We start from the raw sequence: 18351 nt of genomic DNA, 5'->3' as shown, positions 1-18351 counted from the left end.
ATATATATATATATATATATATATATATATATATATATATATATATATATATATATATATATATATATATATATATATATATATATATATATAAATATATTAGTGGTGGGCATAGATTAATTTTTTAAATCTAGATTAATCTCACTGTGATCTTGAAATTAATCTAGATTAAAATAGCTCATTCGAATTCTGCCAAAGGCATTCAGAATATGTGTGTTACCCAAATAAAATTGACAAACAGTAAGTCTTTGAGAAGGGGTTTATCAACCTAGGTGGTGCATTAGAAACTGGGCTCATCCCGTTTCACAAACATTACAGCAGCCAGTAGCTAAATTAGACGCGGTCACTTTAAGAGACGATGAACGCATCCAATATAATACACATCCCATTTTTTTCCTCACCTGTTTACTTTCACTTAAGAAATAACTGACAGTTTTTTCGAGCATAATTTCCAAGGTGGATATTTTGACATATTTTGTATGTATTTGTCGGCACAAGAGCAAAAATAAGCAAATTCGATGTTCAAGTGTTTTGAGTGTTTCTCTGTATGAGCACTGAACACCAGAACACCGCGAGAACTGAATTGGGCTCTTTCACATCTTTTTGTTGGTTCAAACTGCGATTTGTATTTGTTCGTTCAGGTGCAGGAGGGACTTCGAGGAGAACTTCGCAGAAGAGAGCTCGGTTCAGTGTCGCTGTCCGTGATACGCGGCTCTCGATCTCTCTCTCCGCACCGAACACAGCGCGCGAGTAACCGGCTACTCTGTTCAGCTTTTCCGCATCTTGTGTTTGGATGCTTTAATGTTTAAATCGACAAGCGGTAAGGCTTAAAAACACGTGAAAAAGATAAGCTTTAGTGACGATGCGCAGCAGTGGCCCGTCAACTGTCCTGAGCATCTTTTTAGGCTGGCCTCAGCCAGTCGGTTATATAAAATATCAAGGTGAAAGTCATCATAGCTTGCTTAGTATAGACCCAGCTCCCAACCCAACTTTGAAAATAGATTAACGGCGACGATCCCACGTTAACGCAGCACGTTAACGCCGATAACGGCCCACCACTAATATATATATATATATATATATATATATATATATATATATATATATATATATATATATATATACACACACACACACAGGGCTGGACTGGGACAAAAAAATCAGCCCTGGACTTCATCCAGACCGGCCCACTAGGCATGTAAACATGGGCGCGCGCGCACACACACACACACACACACACACACAAACACAAACACACACTACATGTCTATACATACATTAATCTGCATGTAAAATTACTGATTAGAATGTATTACTATCAAAACCAAGAAAAAACTATTAAAATAATAAACAAAGAAAATGCTAATGATTTTTAATAGGCTTTATTTTAAATATCTAAAGGTCTTAATTTATGTGCTTCTTACTATTCTAATAGAAATATTAATGCTTAGGGTACACAATTTCTGCTGTTACTATTTCATGTGCTGCAACATGACACTTTTTTGATTGTGAAGTGATTTATTGTTAATTTTTCTTAACATAATCAAAGGCCTTTAAAAATCCTTGAAGTATACTGGCTTATATATTCAAATGCAGAGCTCAATGCTAGGGTTCAAAACTGTACTTGCCCTGCCAAAAATAAATACATAAATAAAAATAATATTGCTATTGTTTTCTTTGTAAATAAGCTGCACTATAATTTCACAATTCCAATTTCAATACCACAATAAACACTAACTATTAAGTTCAAACATTAATGAAGACAAGTGAACAGTCAGTAATAAAATAAGAAAACATTACCATAAATAGCACCGTTTTCAGGTACAGATATTGCATAATCAAATGTAAAATAGCTACTTCGCTTAACACACACACAAATATACATATACACATGTTCCTCCGTTTGACCCCCAATGGGTCACATTCAGATGAATCCAATGGGGTCACTGTTAGATGATTGTTTATCTTCGAGATGTTATCTCAAAATTGTCTTTGTGATGTTAGCAGCTTTAGAAACCTTCTGAGGGCTGTATTCATCTGCAGAACATTCAGTCTAAGCATGTGTGTGTCGCTTGAGTTTGGCAGGTGGATGAATATCTCCAGGGTTTCTACCTGTGGTTGAGCTCAGCATGTGAGCACAGTTCAGTGGGTCAATCTGAGACTTTACGACTTGTTCATTTTACGTGTCATTCCTTTATTGAGAAACCTCTGCTCTTTATGGCACCTTCTCTAGGACGATAGTCTGACCCATCTTCGTGAATCCTCTCACCTCTAGCGGTGCGGTTTTTTTAGACAGACTTCAGTAGGTGAAGGTGTTCTCCTTGCTTACACACTGATTTGTGTGGGACACCTGAAAAGCATCTTAGTGACCAGTCAATGACTGACTTCTGATCAGCTTAATGTCGTCACCCATGGAGTAAGATAAAATAGTCATAAGTTAACATAAGAACAATAAAACATACAAGAAACTTGATGAATTCATGTCAGCCAGTGCAAGTGGTACATCTGATGTTAAAAGTCTTTCGAGGTCAAATATGGTAGAGTGGTCCCATGTAAGCATACATTATGAATGACTCAAAGAAAATGCAGCAAGAGGTCAGTATAACTTGAGCATTAATTTAGAGGTATGCTTCAATAAACAAGTCATAATGACAATAAGAATAATATTCAATCACAATTATGAAGGTATATACAATATCACACTGTTAATTCAGGAATCTTCTATTGCAAGCCACTTAAGAAGATCTAAGGTTTTTAAGAAGTGACTTAGAACATGATTAAAACATTTACAATGGAAATCCTAAATTACTAGTAACAGGTGTGTGTGTGTGTGTGTGTGTGTGTGTGTGTGTGTGTGAATGGGTATCTGATATGCAGGCTGTCACAGTTGATTGTTTGGTAGAATTTTAAATTTTATAATTGATTGACAGAAATGAAGTGCAGGCACTTCACATTTAATAATTTTAATAATGCTTATTATCATTAGTGATGTGTTGGGAAACCAGGGCCCCTCTGGCTTGTCAACCATCCTAATAACAATCAGAAAGATTCAATATTTTAAATTGTAAAGGCTTGTCTGCCTCTGTGTTCAAAAATTTGCGCCTTCGATCTGAGACTTGTCGTGCAAATGTGTGTTACAGTGTTGTTCCATGAGTTTTTTAGACAGTTGCAGATAGTAGATATGTTGTATCTTTTGGGAATGTAATTAATTCTATCGTCTTGTGTGTGTGAGGCTATGTGGTTCTGTCAGTGTGAAGATGGACAATAGATCTTTAGTGGAGTACCACGTTTGTAATCTAAGCCATCATTGTCTTCTGTTTGTAGACTGGATAGTCTCAATGAGGTGATGCAATGGTGGAGGTGTGTGTTCTGTGTTCATGTCTGGGAGATGAATGGTGTCTAATCTATAGCAATCTGTGTTGCAAAAATTTAATTCCGGTTCTAATCCGGGAGGCCATGTAGATTTTTGTATAGTGATGTTCTACTGTGAGGTGTGAATGGCCCCTTCATGTGTCTTCTCATTCATCTCCCACATTTCAGGCTATGTGACAATTCTCCTGTCCTGGCTTGGAGCAGATGGGACCAGACACCTTCCAGGTATCTGTTCTCCAAAGAATTGCAGTGGTCAGCCTGAGACAGAAACAAATACAAAGAGAACCACAGTTAATTTTGAACTTTCATCAGTTTCATGTTCAGGCATGAGGAATTATTTTAACTACATTCATCCTCATGTATTGTAGTTTTAATTCCAGATGTCAGATGAAACAGTGTTCCGTTGGTCAGATCTGAATTACTGCTACTGCTTCACTGCAGTCTTGAGTGTGTAACACCTGATGCTGCTCTTGCAGTTGAGCCTTCACAGTCTGCTGTCATGAGCATTAGAGATCCCAGTTCTACTGGGGACATTTTCTAGATTAATTGGTGTTTTTATCACTCATGTTGTCATGAATTGCAACAGACCAATGTCCATGGCTTTAGTTGCTGTTGCTCTCATTACAGTCAGATCTGTGGGCAGAAATGTGTTCACCTGTTTCGGTGTTGTCTGTTTGACAAATGCTGTTTTATGGTGTTGTTCACACATGCAGATCTCTGTGGCACATAAAGGCTTCTTGTATTTTACACCCCCCTCTCATTATTTTTCAAGTCAATTTAAAAGATTAAAAGATCAAATGGTGTTTTGTGGCTGCATACGACTGTGGCTTTGTGTAAATGCTGTCATGCTCCAAACAAAGGAAAGGAAGTTTTACAATTGTTATGTAAATTTGGTGTGTGAGGTGAGATCTGGCTCAAAATACTTCCATAAAATGTTTTTATTTTTGCAAGATTAGTTGCAAATTCAGAGTTTCCATTTCCAAATAATATTAGCCATTCTCTCTGATCAGATAAAATTTTTAGTTGGTGCTTCTCAGTGAACGATGAATTGGTTTGCTATCGCTTGTGCCACAAGGTTTAAGTTGTCCCATATTGCATTATTGTGTTAAAAAGAAGTTGGGGAGCTGGGGAGGCTCAGAGGTGATGCAATGCGCAATTACTGTTTTTATGTTTTAAAGGCCTATTTATTTAATTTAGTCTATTTAAAGACTAGATGAAGGTACTGTGAATTCTTGCTGATATGTGAGGAGAGCATTTTCATTAAGCCAATTATGAAATCACACTGTGGCCACATGGCAATTCTATGCTCCTCTACGTGGTTTAACTGCAGCTATATGAAAAATAGCAGAGTGTGCCACTCAGGAGACAAACAAATTCTACATAGATAGACACACATGCAACTTGAAATTGCGATGCAATTCCAGTATTAAAGTTATTCCAATTTTACACAAGACACATGGTCTAGAATGCATGTAGCATCTACAACCTTAAACCAGTAAAGCAGTCATGTGTTTTTTAAAGAATAAACTCAACTAAGCTATGTGTACATTTAGTAGCACAAACAACTATAATGTGTGTTCTATGCGCAAAATGTTTAGCACAATTATAAATTTGAAAATGCGAACAGGATTATTGAAATTTGGATGTTTCCATATTAAACTCATTGCTATTAAGCTGCTAACCCACTAGCAAGTGAAGTCAGTAGCTGAAGGCCTTGCATGAACAATGCAGTCAACTCACTAAGAGTGTTACCTGAGGTAGACTTGTTACATGTAAACCCCAGGGCCCGTATTCATAAAGAATCTTAATGCAAAAAGTAGCTCCTAGTGACAGAATTCTAAGAAAATTCTCCTATGTAAAAGTTTTAAAGCTAAATTAAGAGTTTTCTGAGAGGATTCTTAGAATCTTTATGAATACGGGCCCAGATCTTTGCCTTTAGAAAGTGATATCCTACATTTCAGAAAATAAGGTGGAGGTCTACCCCTTCCCAGTGACCAGCATTTTTCCTCTGAATGGCCTATTTTCTGACAGGAAGAACAAAACCTGTTATCTTTGCCACAGGATTGTTTGCTGTGTTCTCCTCAAGTTTGAGGATTTTCATGACTCTCTAATGCTTTCTTTACACCTTGCGCTCTGGTCCACGACTCTGCATTATTATGGTGCTGCATCTCCTTAAGAACTGAAATCAGCACACTTTCTTGAGCATTGGCACAGGCTTCCTCTGAACTAAAAGTTCTAGATTCATCACAGCAAGTCACCTCCTCCAAGAAGTGGACATGCTTTTCAGTCACTGTCACTATATTGTCCCTGAAAAGCCATGTTTCCCGGTTATTTAAATTCAATTTAGGTTAAACTCAAATCTGACTCCATTATTTATTTAACCTAACTCTACTTTTAATATGACCTCGAATTTAGGTTGGAATGCAAATTGGTTGTACGTCTGTTTCTAATTAGTAGGCCTATTATTCTGACATTTGATTATTCTGGTTAAACTCTTTAGTTTATATTAACTTGTTCATTCGGGTGCTGATGTCGCTAACAAGGATTCAACGTAATCTACTAGAGTCCATAACTATGGAGTAAAACAGAATAAAATCAAATGTAACAATTTATTATCAGTCAGGTAAATATGTATTCTGCCAATTACATATCCAATTGAAACACATAAAACCATATCAATACAAAACATCAAATTCTCAAAGATGAATCTAAAAGTAAAATATGCATACCTGACCTTAGGAAATACATAGTATGAAGTGAAGAGACACACAACACACTACGGCCTTTCTGGCTACAGAAATCACCATGATCCTCTTGCTGCAATCGTTTAAATACCTCAGACCAAGACAAACATCCCCCGAGATGGAGACAGGAACTAACAATTGGAATTTGCATTAACTCAGGTCCCAAGCCTGGGTGGTTTTACAACTCAATGGGAATAGCGGGTAATTTACATGGAGGACCCTAGGAAAGGGCACTCCCATCACAGTAATCAAGATATCTCTTGACTCTTCGGATCTGTATTATCTTCTAATCTACTTTTGTAAGATTGAGACCATTGTACCAGTTGCACTGAGACATTTCCAATGATACTAGACATGAGTGTTAGTTCACTTGCATTGACATTTTTATGTAATCATTTTGAGCAGACTGAGTAGAAGGAAGAATGGGTGAAGGGATTTAAAATGAAACAAATGGCCAGAAGTGAAGGAGGTCTCCTGCTCCTCCTCTCTGTGGGGTGTCTCGAAGATGCCCGTGTATGTTTGTATTGTCTGTTTCGCAGGAGATCAAAGTATCTCAGGTTCTTTCATCCTTGCACACATACATACATACATATCCTTGTTAAAGCTGTTATTCAAGAGCAGTGAGTTATTTCTCTTTGTCTTTTGTTCACATTAATGACACAGACCGACAGTAGGTATAAAGGCATATAAAATTGATTACAAATTGAAAAAATATATCTCACATAAATGCTGTAAATATACAGAGACATAGAGCATCCGCTGGTATTATTAAATGTTAAAAATAACTAGTTAAAATTAAATATAATGCAGTTTTCATTATAATAACAATTATTTAATGACAGGTGAAAGTATAATAAATATGTACTATAGTGCACATATTTAGCAAAATGCTCCTTTCTTATGGCTATTTTTCTCAACTAACCTGCTATGGTTTTTAAATGGCTTTCTTGAGGTAAATGTAACCTTCTGTGACATAATTGTTCTCCTGCTGTTTTGATTGATGACTGATTGATCGATATTCAGTGTTGGGAAGGTTACTTTGGAAATGTAATAGGTTACATATTACAAGTTACCTTGTTTAAAATGTAATAGTAGTGTAACTTTTTCAATTACTTTATTAAAGTAATGTAACTAATTACTTTTGAGTACTTTTTGATTACTTTTCTAAATTTGTGAAAATTAAATAATAATAAATAAAAGCATATATATCAACTCAAATACAGTTATCTAATAAGCATGTGTCATATTCTGTATAATAGACTCCTGACTCTGTATAATAGACTCCTGTATAATAGACTCCTCTATTCTGTATAATAGACTCTAAAGAATAGAATTGGTGTTTTTTTTAAACTACTGTCTCTTTGTATATGATATGATGATAGTTTTCTCAAAATAAGTAAAATGCATGAAGTGACAGAGCAGTTCTAGAAATGATGTTTATGTGCTCGTGTACTCCTCCTATATTGTGGCAGCAGAGGTTGAAAACACTGCGAGCTTCAGTAGGCCTATGTGTAGTAAATGAAACCATGTCTTTGCCATTAATTTACAGGAGGGGCGGACTGGGAAAAAAATTCAGACTGGAAAATTCAAACTCATACAAACAAATTCATGGACAAAACTATATTTTTTTATGGACCTGACATAAAAAAAGGTTTAAATCTTTAATTTGGGGACATGCAAAATAATTAAAAGTTATCTCCTGAACTGTACCTTCACTTCCATTTTTCTCTTCAGTCTCTTTATTTTGCCCTGTTATCCATCTCTCTCGTGACTTTAATACTCAAGATTGAACAAAACTATACTTTACAATACAATACTCTACAATACTACAATATGTTTATAGAAAAATCCTAATACTGTGCACGAGTCATGTTTTTCCCTTACAAAAATTGACCATGCTTTTATTAGCCTCTATAAAAATACAATAACCTTGTTTTGTTTTTTGTTTTGCAAATGGATTTGTATTTATTTTTAAATAAATAAATTTGTAAAATAATTTTACATTTTTGGTTACCACAGTTAAACAATAGTAAACATTTTCTCTGGATTTATAGTAAAATAATAAAACGTTAATAATAACGTTTATCAATCAATCAACATTTATTTGTATAGCGCTTTACAACAACCGTCAGGTATCCAAAGTGCTTCACATCATAGAATACAATAAACATCATATCATACAATAAATACATATAACAAAAAGAAAACAGCAAGAGGGAAATTGTGTCACCACTACTATGTATTAAAAGCCATCCTAAACAGGTGGGTTTTAAGTTTAGACCTAAAAAGAGTTTCATCTGCAGTTGTACGGATATCAGGGGGTAACTTGTTCCAAAGTCTTGGGGCAGCAACTGCAAACGCCTGATCACCCCAACGCTTGTACTTTGACCTTGGGACTACTAAAACCAGTTGATTTGAAGACCGTAACGACCGGCTGTGCTCACGCAGGGTTAAAATCTCACTTATGTACTCCGGTGCTCGGCCATTTAGGGCCTAAAAAACGAACAACAAAATCTTAAAATCTATTCTAAACTGTACTGGAAGCCAGTGTAAGGAATAGAGGACAGGAGTAATGTGTACACGCTTAGGTGTATTTGTTAAAAACCGAGCGGCAGCATTTTGCACAAGTTGAAGTCGTGCAATAGAGCCTTGACTTAAACCTACATAGAGAGCATTACAATAATCCAACCTCGAACTAATAAAAGCATGAATCACCTTTTCTAGATCATGCCTATTAATAAAAGGCTTAAATTTAGCTAGAAGACGAAGCTGAAAAAAACTCATTTTGACAATATTGCTGATTTGCTTGTCAAATTTGATGTCGCAATCAAAAGTAACCCCTAAATTTCTGACAGCAGGCTTAAGGTATGGAGCCAAAGCCCCCAAACTCACCGCTGAACCGTTTGGGTTGCCGAAGATGATACACTCCGTTTTTTCATTATTTAAACTAAGAAAATTTTGTGACAACCACATCCTAATATCATCGATACAACTAAGTAGGGAGTCTAGTGCGACATTATCATTCGGTTTTAAAGGCAAATAAATCTGCAAGTCATCAGCATAACAGTGAAAGGATAGATTGTGCTTTCCTATAATACTCCCTAACGGCAACATATATAAAGAAAACAAGATTGGGCCAAGAATTGAACCCTGGGGTACCCCACAAGAAAGAGGAGCAGCCGACGAGGAGCATTCACCAATCATAACAGAGAAGCTCCTATCTGCTAAATAGGAGCTAAACCATTGAAGTGCCAAACCTCGAATGCCCACACAATGCTCAAGACGAGAGAGGAGGACTGCATGGTCCACCGTATCGAACGCTGCTGTGAGGTCCAAAAGCACTAACACAGCAGGACTCCCGGCATCCACAGACAAGGCAATATCATTATGTACTCTTAGCAGTGCAGACTCGGTACTGTGACGTGATCTAAAACCAGACTGAAATTTTTCGAGGACAGAATTTTTCTGCATAAAGGCTTGTAACTGTATAAAAACAACTTTTTCCAAAACCTTTGACAGAAAAGGCAGATGAGAAACTGGTCTAAAGTTAGATAACACTGAAGGGTCAAGATTTGGTTTCTTAAGTAGGGGCCTGACCACAGCATGTTTAAATGCAGCTGGGACACAACCTAGACTAAGACACAAATTAATTAAAGTGAGTAAACTTGACCCAATGGCGGTATTAAAAACTTCTTTCACTATCCTGGCTGGGACAATGTCTAATGGACAGTTGGTGGGTTTCATGTGCTGCACTACCTCAGAAAGCAGTGTAAGTGAAACTGGCTTAAAATCCTCAAAAACAGCAGAAAGCACCGGAGCAGCAGGTACAAACACGTTTTGCCTGACAGCTGCTACTTTGTCAGTAAAATAACCAAGAAATTTCTCACATGTACTAACTGAAACCTCTGTCGGATCAGAGGTGCATGGATTCAACACAGAGTTAATGGTATTAAATAAAACTCTAGGTTCATGACAACTGCTATTTATGACTGAAGAAAGATAGTGCATCTTCGCCGCCTTCACAGCCTTCTGGTATGTGGCTAGGCTGTCTCTTAATAAACCTAGTGAAGAAAATAATTTGTCCTTTTTCCACTTTCGTTCGGCTTGCCTACAGTGTTGCCTAAGGGCCCTTGTGATGTCATTTAGCCAAGGATCCACCTTAGGTTTAATAGATTTAGTCCGAAAAGGGGCAATAGAGTCTAGAATTTCAGTGCTTGTGGAGAGAAACACAGAAAGAATATTATCTGGGGATGAAGGAGAGACCAGACCATTCATAGCATAAAACTGTGAGCCCATAAACGCAGAAGCAAACTCTACACCTACGGAGGGTGTGATGCCTAGAGGCTGAGGAGACAGGTTTACTAGTGGGTGGTGGAATACTGATCTCAAATCTAATGGGGAAGTGATCTGAGATACCAGATTCTGTTATTTCTTCAAGTGAAACTGAGAGCCAGTGTGAAATAATGAGATCCAACGTGTGGCCAAGTTGATGTGTCGGACCTTCCACACATTGATTTAAGCCAAAAGAACTTAAAAGAGTTTTAAAATCATGAGCAAGTGGGTTTGAGGGACAACACACATGGATATTGAAATCCCCACAAACCAAAAGCTTATCATATTTAGGAACAACATCAGCTAAAAACTCAGAGAACTCATGCATAAAATCTTTGTTTGGCTTTGGTTTATAATAATGATGTCCCTTATATAGTATTTTGATTGATGACTGATGAGCAACGTGCTGCTGCTTGATTAAATAAATAAAAAAACAAAGACAAAAAAGCATCTTAACAGATGAAACTGACCTGAAACCATGAACAGGAGTTCTGCTTCTCTGCTCCTGCAGATCACTCTATTCTCTCTCTCTCTCTCTCTCTCTCTCTCTCTCTCTCTCTCTCTCTCTCCCTCTCTCTCTCTCTCTCTCTCTCTCTTTCTCGCATTGATTACTCTGAGTCTGATCCAAACCGTTTGGCGGAGGCGCGAAGAGCGCGCGAGTCATGATTAACACTTCATGACTTTTTAGAGATTTAATTATTAAATGGCGGATTCGCAAATGATCGCTTTAGTACATTCGGCATGCAATTATACAATAACAGTTAAAATAGACGGCCAAATCGGCTGCAAGGCCACCGGGAATTGTCCCGGTTCTCCCGGTGTCCAGTCCCCGGCTCATTTCCACAGACACGCGGAACGTGCAGGAGTCATACTGTATATTGCATTTTTGGAGCTTAATATTTACAGACACTAGTCGATGTCATGTTTTGATTCAAGTGTACTGACCTACTTTTGATATAGTAATCCAAAATGTGGCACATTCCGTCCGCGTTAGGCATTCCATTTTTATGACTGGATTCTACGAACCAGACTGTATTTCCGCATCCCGGAAATTATTAGGGCGTATGTCTCATAATAGTCAGCGCAATTTGGGAAAGAAATCAGTTAAATCTGTATGTGGATGTGTGTAAATATTCAAATGTAATCCCCTTTGTAATCTTTAAAAATTTCATAAGTAACTGTAATTTAATTACTCGTTTTTTCGTAGTAACTGTAACTAATTACAGTTACATTAATTTTGTAATTAAATTACGTAACGCCGTTACATGTAACTAGTTACTCCCCAACACTGTCGATATTATATATGAGGCATATATACATTTCGGTAAGTTGTACTGTATCTTTAAACAGAAAGTAACAGATGATCGGTTTACTTGAACTGAGGCGCTAAAGCGATCTGTCACGTCACATTTTCTAACGCCAAAACGGTATTGTCTGAATTTTGTAATAAAATGGACAGAACCTGAGAGCTGAGAATTTTAAATGTCATTTATATAGATCAGTGAGTGGTGGCATAGTAGCCTACGTGTATCATTACATTTCTGTCTCACCTCAACAGTCAAGTCCCGCCCTGCTGACGTCTTCACTTAAGTCTTTTGCCTTCCAGCAAATAATTTATTTATCTTGACACATTTGGCGGCATCTGCCTCAAGTGCTTGTCGTTCTCTCTCTCTCAACTTTCGGCCCCTCCTTTACGCTTAGATATTTTATTATTTAACACATTGAATTTCGTTGTAGTTGTAAAGCGGCCGCTTTTCAAGGATAGAACTTGATTCTGATTGGCCAATGAGCAGTGAACACGTCACGTCTCGCAGCTCGCATCAGCATCACGCGGCTTCATCAGAGAGACACATAAGGCCGGTATTGGACCATACAACAATATACTTCCGAATATATTTGCGATTAATAATGATTTAAAAACAAAATACATAACGCAGCGGCCCAACCGGACCGCGGCCCACCGGGAATCTCCCGGTAGTCCTGGTGGCCAGTACATGCCTGTATATATATTACCTATAATACATCAATTTGACATAGTCAACACTGACAAGCTACTACTAAATATACTGTAGAAACGTAATCTTCTGTAAAGCTGCTTTTTTAATGATTTGTACCGTGAAAAGCGCTATACAAATAAACTTGAATTGAATTGAAAACAGGTAAAAAAAAATCAGATAGGGGTACATTGTAGCCTATCATAAATAGGAACTAGGGGCTGGATTCACTAAAATCTTATTTTGAAAGAAGTTAAGAAATTAATTATTACTTAAGATTAATTTGAAATTGATATGCATTTTTTTGAAGTGCAATCCTTGAAAAACTTTAAAGAAGTTCTCAAATATGTGCTTCAGAACATCTTATTTTTTCTTAAGAAGAAAATTAAAGTTTTAATATTGCTTAAATACAAAAAAATTACGTTGATTTACTATGTACGTTGATTTCCATATAGATTCTTTTCAAGAATTTTAATTATTCTTAAGTCATAAGAACAATCTTAATTGAAAAGATACGAACATTAAGTATTTCAAGGAATACAACATTTCTTTTCTAAAGAAAGAGAATTTTATAATTCATATTGTTTCGTGAATCCAGCCCCAGAACACCCCTTAGAACACCCCACACCAAACACCCCTTAGAAATACTGTATATATATTTATATATGGATCATGTGACACTAAAGACTGGAGTAATAATGCTGAAAATTTAGCTTTGCATCACAGGAATCCATACATTTTACAATATATTGAAATTAGAAAGCAGTTAATTTAAATTGAAATAACATTGCACAGCTTTACTGGTTTTACTGTACTTTAAGGTCCATTGACTGTTCTTCACTCTTAGATACGAGGCTCATCTTCAGACTGGTCAGCTGACCTTGCTCCCCGTCACTCAGCAGTCTGCCGGCGGTGATGCAGGCTTGTCCGTTTCTTCTGACGAGTTTGTCTGGAGTCTCTCAGACATTTACGCCAGTGTGGATGATGTCAGGTGTGCTGGGGGTGACGGCACAGCTCTTGTCATCCATCTTTCAGACGGTAATGTCAGGGTGGACGTCCCCTGCAACACCGACACCTTCACGCTGCGCAACGACAAGAATAACTTCGTGTGAGTCGAGTGTGCTTCCAGTGACTGATCTTGACCAGTCAGGAGGAGTAAATGATCGTGAGACCAAAAGTTTCTCAACAACACTCTTTGTTTTGTGTCTTTGTTAGGTTCCGAATACCAAAAAGTGACCACATGACCCCAGAGGCCACAACAAATGAGCGAGATGGCTGGGTGAATGCGATCAAACAGCTGTGTGTGGACTGGAAACAAAAGTCAGAGCTTGGACACTTCTATGAAGCCCCTGAGAAAGATCTCACTGATGTTACAGAGACGGATAGTAAGACAAAGAACAGCCACGTGCCGCTCGCTCCTCCACCGGTGCCACCTTCAGTGAGACCACGCCTGCCCAGAACATTCCCGAATGTTCCTGTAGCTTCTCCAGCAGCACCAGAGCCAGAAACTGCTTCCCTGGAAGCATCAGAAGCAGAACCAAAGCCAACCCTAACAGCACAGAGCAGAGCTGTGCACAAGCCTGACCGGACGCCCTCAGCAGTGGAGATGTGCTCATCACCGGCTCCGTTTGTTTTGCCCCCGTCGTTGCCTGTCCCATCAGCAGTGCCAGGTCCTGTCCCTCCTGCCCCCTTACCACCTCCGCTGCCCATCAAATCCAAACAGCTTTCAGAGAGGACGAAAGCTTTTCACTGGGACCTGTTGGCTCAGGACAAGGTATCAGCTTCTGCCTTCTGTTTTAGATTTGGAAGGGCTCCAGACATGGCAGATTTTTGGTCAGACTAGTGTCATTTAGATACTACTGTATCTACTGTACTAATACTGGATTTTATGGATATTTAATTACTTTTATACTTTCCATTTCATTTTAATTCTAAGTAGCCTTTTGGTATTTAAATATGTCTATATATTTTTTATACATTTTTCTTTCAGTGCTATTTTAGTGTATTTGAAATACTACTATAGTTTTTATGAATAGTTTGAATGTTGAATATTTATATAAATCTAATTTTAATTTCAAACAAGTGTTAGTGAGATCCTACTACAGTTTATATTAATATTTTAAATTAGTTTTTATTTTTATATTTTTATTTTTATTTTTTAGTTTATATGTTTTAGTAGTTTTTTATAATATGCCTATATATATATATATATATATATATATATATATATATATATATATATATATATATCTTTAGTTAATATATACTTTCATCCAGTAAATTAAATAAAAATGAGAAATGTTGCTGAACTAGCTGAAATAAAATATGTAGATTTAAATTTTTTATATATTTTATTTCATTCAACATATAATTTTATAATAATAGTGTTAGCTTTAGTTTTAGCTATAATAACCCTGGGTCAATCAAAATATCATTTAAGCCATTTTAGTATAAATGTATTTGTATAATATCAAAATTGCCAAATTAATTTTGGTTAGTCATTTAAGATTACGAATTATGTGCATGTATTTAAAGAATTCTCTCATGCCCACCAAGGCTGCCTTTATTTGATCAAAAATACAGTCATATTGGGAAATATTATTACAATAGCTTAAAAAATATATATATATATTTTATTTCATTTTTTTATGGTTGTAAATTCAGTTTCAAGTTTTAATTATAGTTCATTACAATAACCCTGTTTGACACAAAATTTGATTTAAAATGCAGAATGACCATTTGCATGTTTGGTGAAAGAAAGCCCCTCATTTATTAAATGTGTGTGATGATGTTGTTCGCTTATGAATTCACCATACAGAGTAATTCAACATTGCACATTGCATTTGCAGCATGGCTGTGTCTTCAGTGAAATTGTTTGCGCTAAATCTGTTTCTGCTGAAGATCACTTGCATTCAAGGCAATGTCTTGATATGAAATAATATCATATGAAATATTGGAGGTATCGACTGTTCCCTGCCTTCACAGATCGAGAAGTCAATGTGGTCTCGCAGGAACCCCAGGAAGATTGAAATTGACACGACACGCTTGTTTGAGCTGTTTGGAGTGAGAGAGATAGGCTGCATCAGCACATCAGAGTCCATCAGTACTATGGAAATCATGTTGAATTCAAAGATCGCTCACAACTTCAGTAAGTAGTTGCATGTTTTTGATGTTTTGACCTCTCAGACCATTAGTCAAAATCTTTTAATGAAAGCTACCCTTTCACCCTTAACATTTAGAATGTCACAATTTTTTGAAAGGCTTGAGGACGACTAAATGATGGCAGATTTAAATTTTTAAGTGAACTATTCCTAAAGAAAGAGGATCATGGCCTTCTGTTGTTGTTTGAGGAGAACTGTCAGGCCGTGGCTCGTTATAAATGGTCTATTTGTTGTAGAAGTTGTGGAATCAGTCATGGTGGATGAGTTATTGATTTCTGTGGAAGGATGAGAGCTGCAACAGAGAGGACCATTACAACCTCTCATGAATTGACATTAAATAACAATAGATCTCTGACAAAACAATTTACGGATAGTTTAGACCTCAATTTGACCAAACTCTGCTTTTTAGCAGACAGCCACACCGATTACTCTGTTTCTTATGCTTATGTGCTTATTAGAGGTGTTGGCTGATGCCAATCTCACTGTTAGTGTTGATTACACTTTTCACAACCCACTTTGTGCTTCAGACATGAATAATAGCTCAAATCATATGACTTATTGAAGAGAGGTGTGCTGTTACCTTTCTAAGCAGTGAGGTTTTTACCTGGAAGATGGTAAAACATGCAGATGAGATAAATTCTAGAAACATTTAAAGATAAAGGTTTTTGTGTAATGTACAGTTCATTGATATATAAACATACACAGTGATGCCAGAAGTCTGAGATCATGTGGAAAATCTGAATCAAAAGCTAATGTAAAGGGATAGATAGTTCACCCCCAAATTTACTCACCTTCAGGTTATTCCTTTATTTCACTAGTGTGCACTCCTTCGTACAGATAAGTGTTGTTTTTGCTAAAACTAAAACTATATAAAAAATTATCAATGTTTTAAATAAAGCTGAAATCTGGAAGCCCATTCCTACCACTGAATAACAACAACAACAAAAAATAAATAAAATAAATAATAATAATAATTGGTGTGCTAGCGAGTTTTTCTTCTTTACAATTGTGACTTTTTTCATCAGATTTGTGAGATATAAACTCACAATTGCAAAGGAAAAACAAAAATAATTAACTTTTTTGCTATTTTATTCAGTGACGGAAATGTGCTTTCATACTGAAATGAATTAAAATATAAATAAATTGTAAACAAAAAACTAGAAATGTGCATGTGCAACTAACTGAAATTAAAATAATTAAAAAATCAAATAATAAACTAAAGCAAAATACAAATATATATACAAAACAAATAAATAGCCTAATAAAAATGATGAGCACAACAAAAATACTGAAACTTTATTGAAAGTCTAACGACAAAACGGAATATATATGTATATATAAAATCTAAATGTGAATAAATTATTTAATAGCAAATAATACTGGATTAACACTAGAAAATAAGATTGAAATTTCACAGAGTAATTTTTTATGCTGATAGTATAATTTGTAATGGAAAAATGTATTAAATTGGAAAAATGGAAATCCGTGTGACTTTTTGACTGTAGTTTGTGGTGTTTAGTTTTCTTAAAAATAAAATGAAGCACAGGCACAACAAATGTTCACATTGCTCAGGAACAGTTTACATAATGACAGAAAGATCTAAACCTGATGAATCTCCATCTAAACATAGAGAACACAACTCTGAAAGATACAACTAGGTGGCAGTGTTGCATTAAACTGGAAATTGCAACATAAAACAAGTTACTACAATATTCCTCTGCCCTCCAAGTGATACGAAAGCATGCAATATGTTGATTCATCACACTGGGTTTCAATTGTTCTGTTGAAAATAACTCTTGGTGATGCTCGTTTCCCAGAAGCCAAGTTTTAATCGTGGATAAGAAGCACGTTGATGTCTCTTAAGCGTATCAGAGGTAGCACAAAGCATATGTGATTTTTGAGCCCCTTGTTTATTTCTAAATGTTGTTTTGCTAGTGGAGTCTTGAATAGAAGCTTTCTTAAATGGTATTCGATTTTTTTTTAAAATAGACAAAGATAAAACTGATTTGCAAATGGAAGTAGGTCCTTGTGATCTAGGGTGTAAAGCATACCTAGCAAACTTTTTGAGGACAAATTGAGAGTTGAAAAGGGTTACCGTTACCTTGCACATGCAAGGTTCTGCACCAAAACAAGGCGTTTCCACAACTTTTACATTCTGTTTTTACCTGAGCTATTCTCAAAGAGGTAAATCAGAGCCTCCTCTGCTCGGGAAGAAAGGAGATTGGATTTCAAAAGCGACGAATCCCTGTAAATCTGAACGACGACAGCAACAGCCGCAGCAAGCAAACGTCTGTGAGTTTCTCACGCAGGTTCCTCAATTAAGGGGACGGTATGAAAAATGCATGCACCCTTACTAGCCTGTGTGTCAGCTATCTCTTCCCTTCCAAGTGTCCTCTTCCCCTGTCTCTGACAAGTTGCAGCGGTAGGCAATCAGGGCCCAGAGCAGCCCCCAGGCAATTTATCTCTCTGCCAGTCTAACACAGAGGGGCAAAGGGCCATGAAGCTCTGCAAAATGATAATGCCTCCTCAGATGGATATTGCATGTTGATCAGTAATAACTCAGCTAGAAAACTCCCCGACTGCATGGAAAAGGAAACAGACTCGTGGGGTGGTTGAGCCTTGCATGATGTGAAGAATATCTGCATGATTTACCCCATCATGATTTTCCAGTCAAATAGTTTCTTACCACATCAGTATTAAGACATACATTGTTTATGTATCTTTACGGGTTTTGCCGAAGTATTACAC

General features: G+C 36.6%; 1 protein-coding gene and 1 long non-coding RNA gene across 2 annotated transcripts in view; one reads left to right on the top strand and one right to left on the bottom strand.

The window, feature by feature from the left end:
• The window catches only part of LOC132129232 (formin-H), a 55358-nt gene that overhangs the window by 2968 nt on the left and 34039 nt on the right, over positions 1 to 18351 (top strand). Inside the window, exons 6-8 of the mRNA XM_059540741.1 lie at positions 13290 to 13550; positions 13658 to 14216; positions 15428 to 15590. Of these exons, the coding sequence (XP_059396724.1) occupies positions 13290 to 13550; positions 13658 to 14216; positions 15428 to 15590 (983 nt within the window). The remainder of the gene's footprint in view (positions 1 to 13289; positions 13551 to 13657; positions 14217 to 15427; positions 15591 to 18351) is intronic.
• On the bottom strand, positions 1590 to 11958 carry LOC132129525 (uncharacterized). The gene is made up of 3 exons (XR_009428537.1): positions 11736 to 11958; positions 6957 to 7120; positions 1590 to 1856 (listed from the first exon to the last, which is right to left on the bottom strand). It is a non-coding gene; the product is annotated as an uncharacterized LOC132129525 (long non-coding RNA).

Source organism: Carassius carassius, chromosome 46 (genome assembly GCF_963082965.1).
Source record: "Carassius carassius chromosome 46, fCarCar2.1, whole genome shotgun sequence".
NCBI lineage: Eukaryota > Metazoa > Chordata > Actinopteri > Cypriniformes > Cyprinidae > Carassius > Carassius carassius.
Note: the sequence above shows the minus strand (reverse complement) of the source record. Positions and strands in the feature narration are given on the sequence as shown.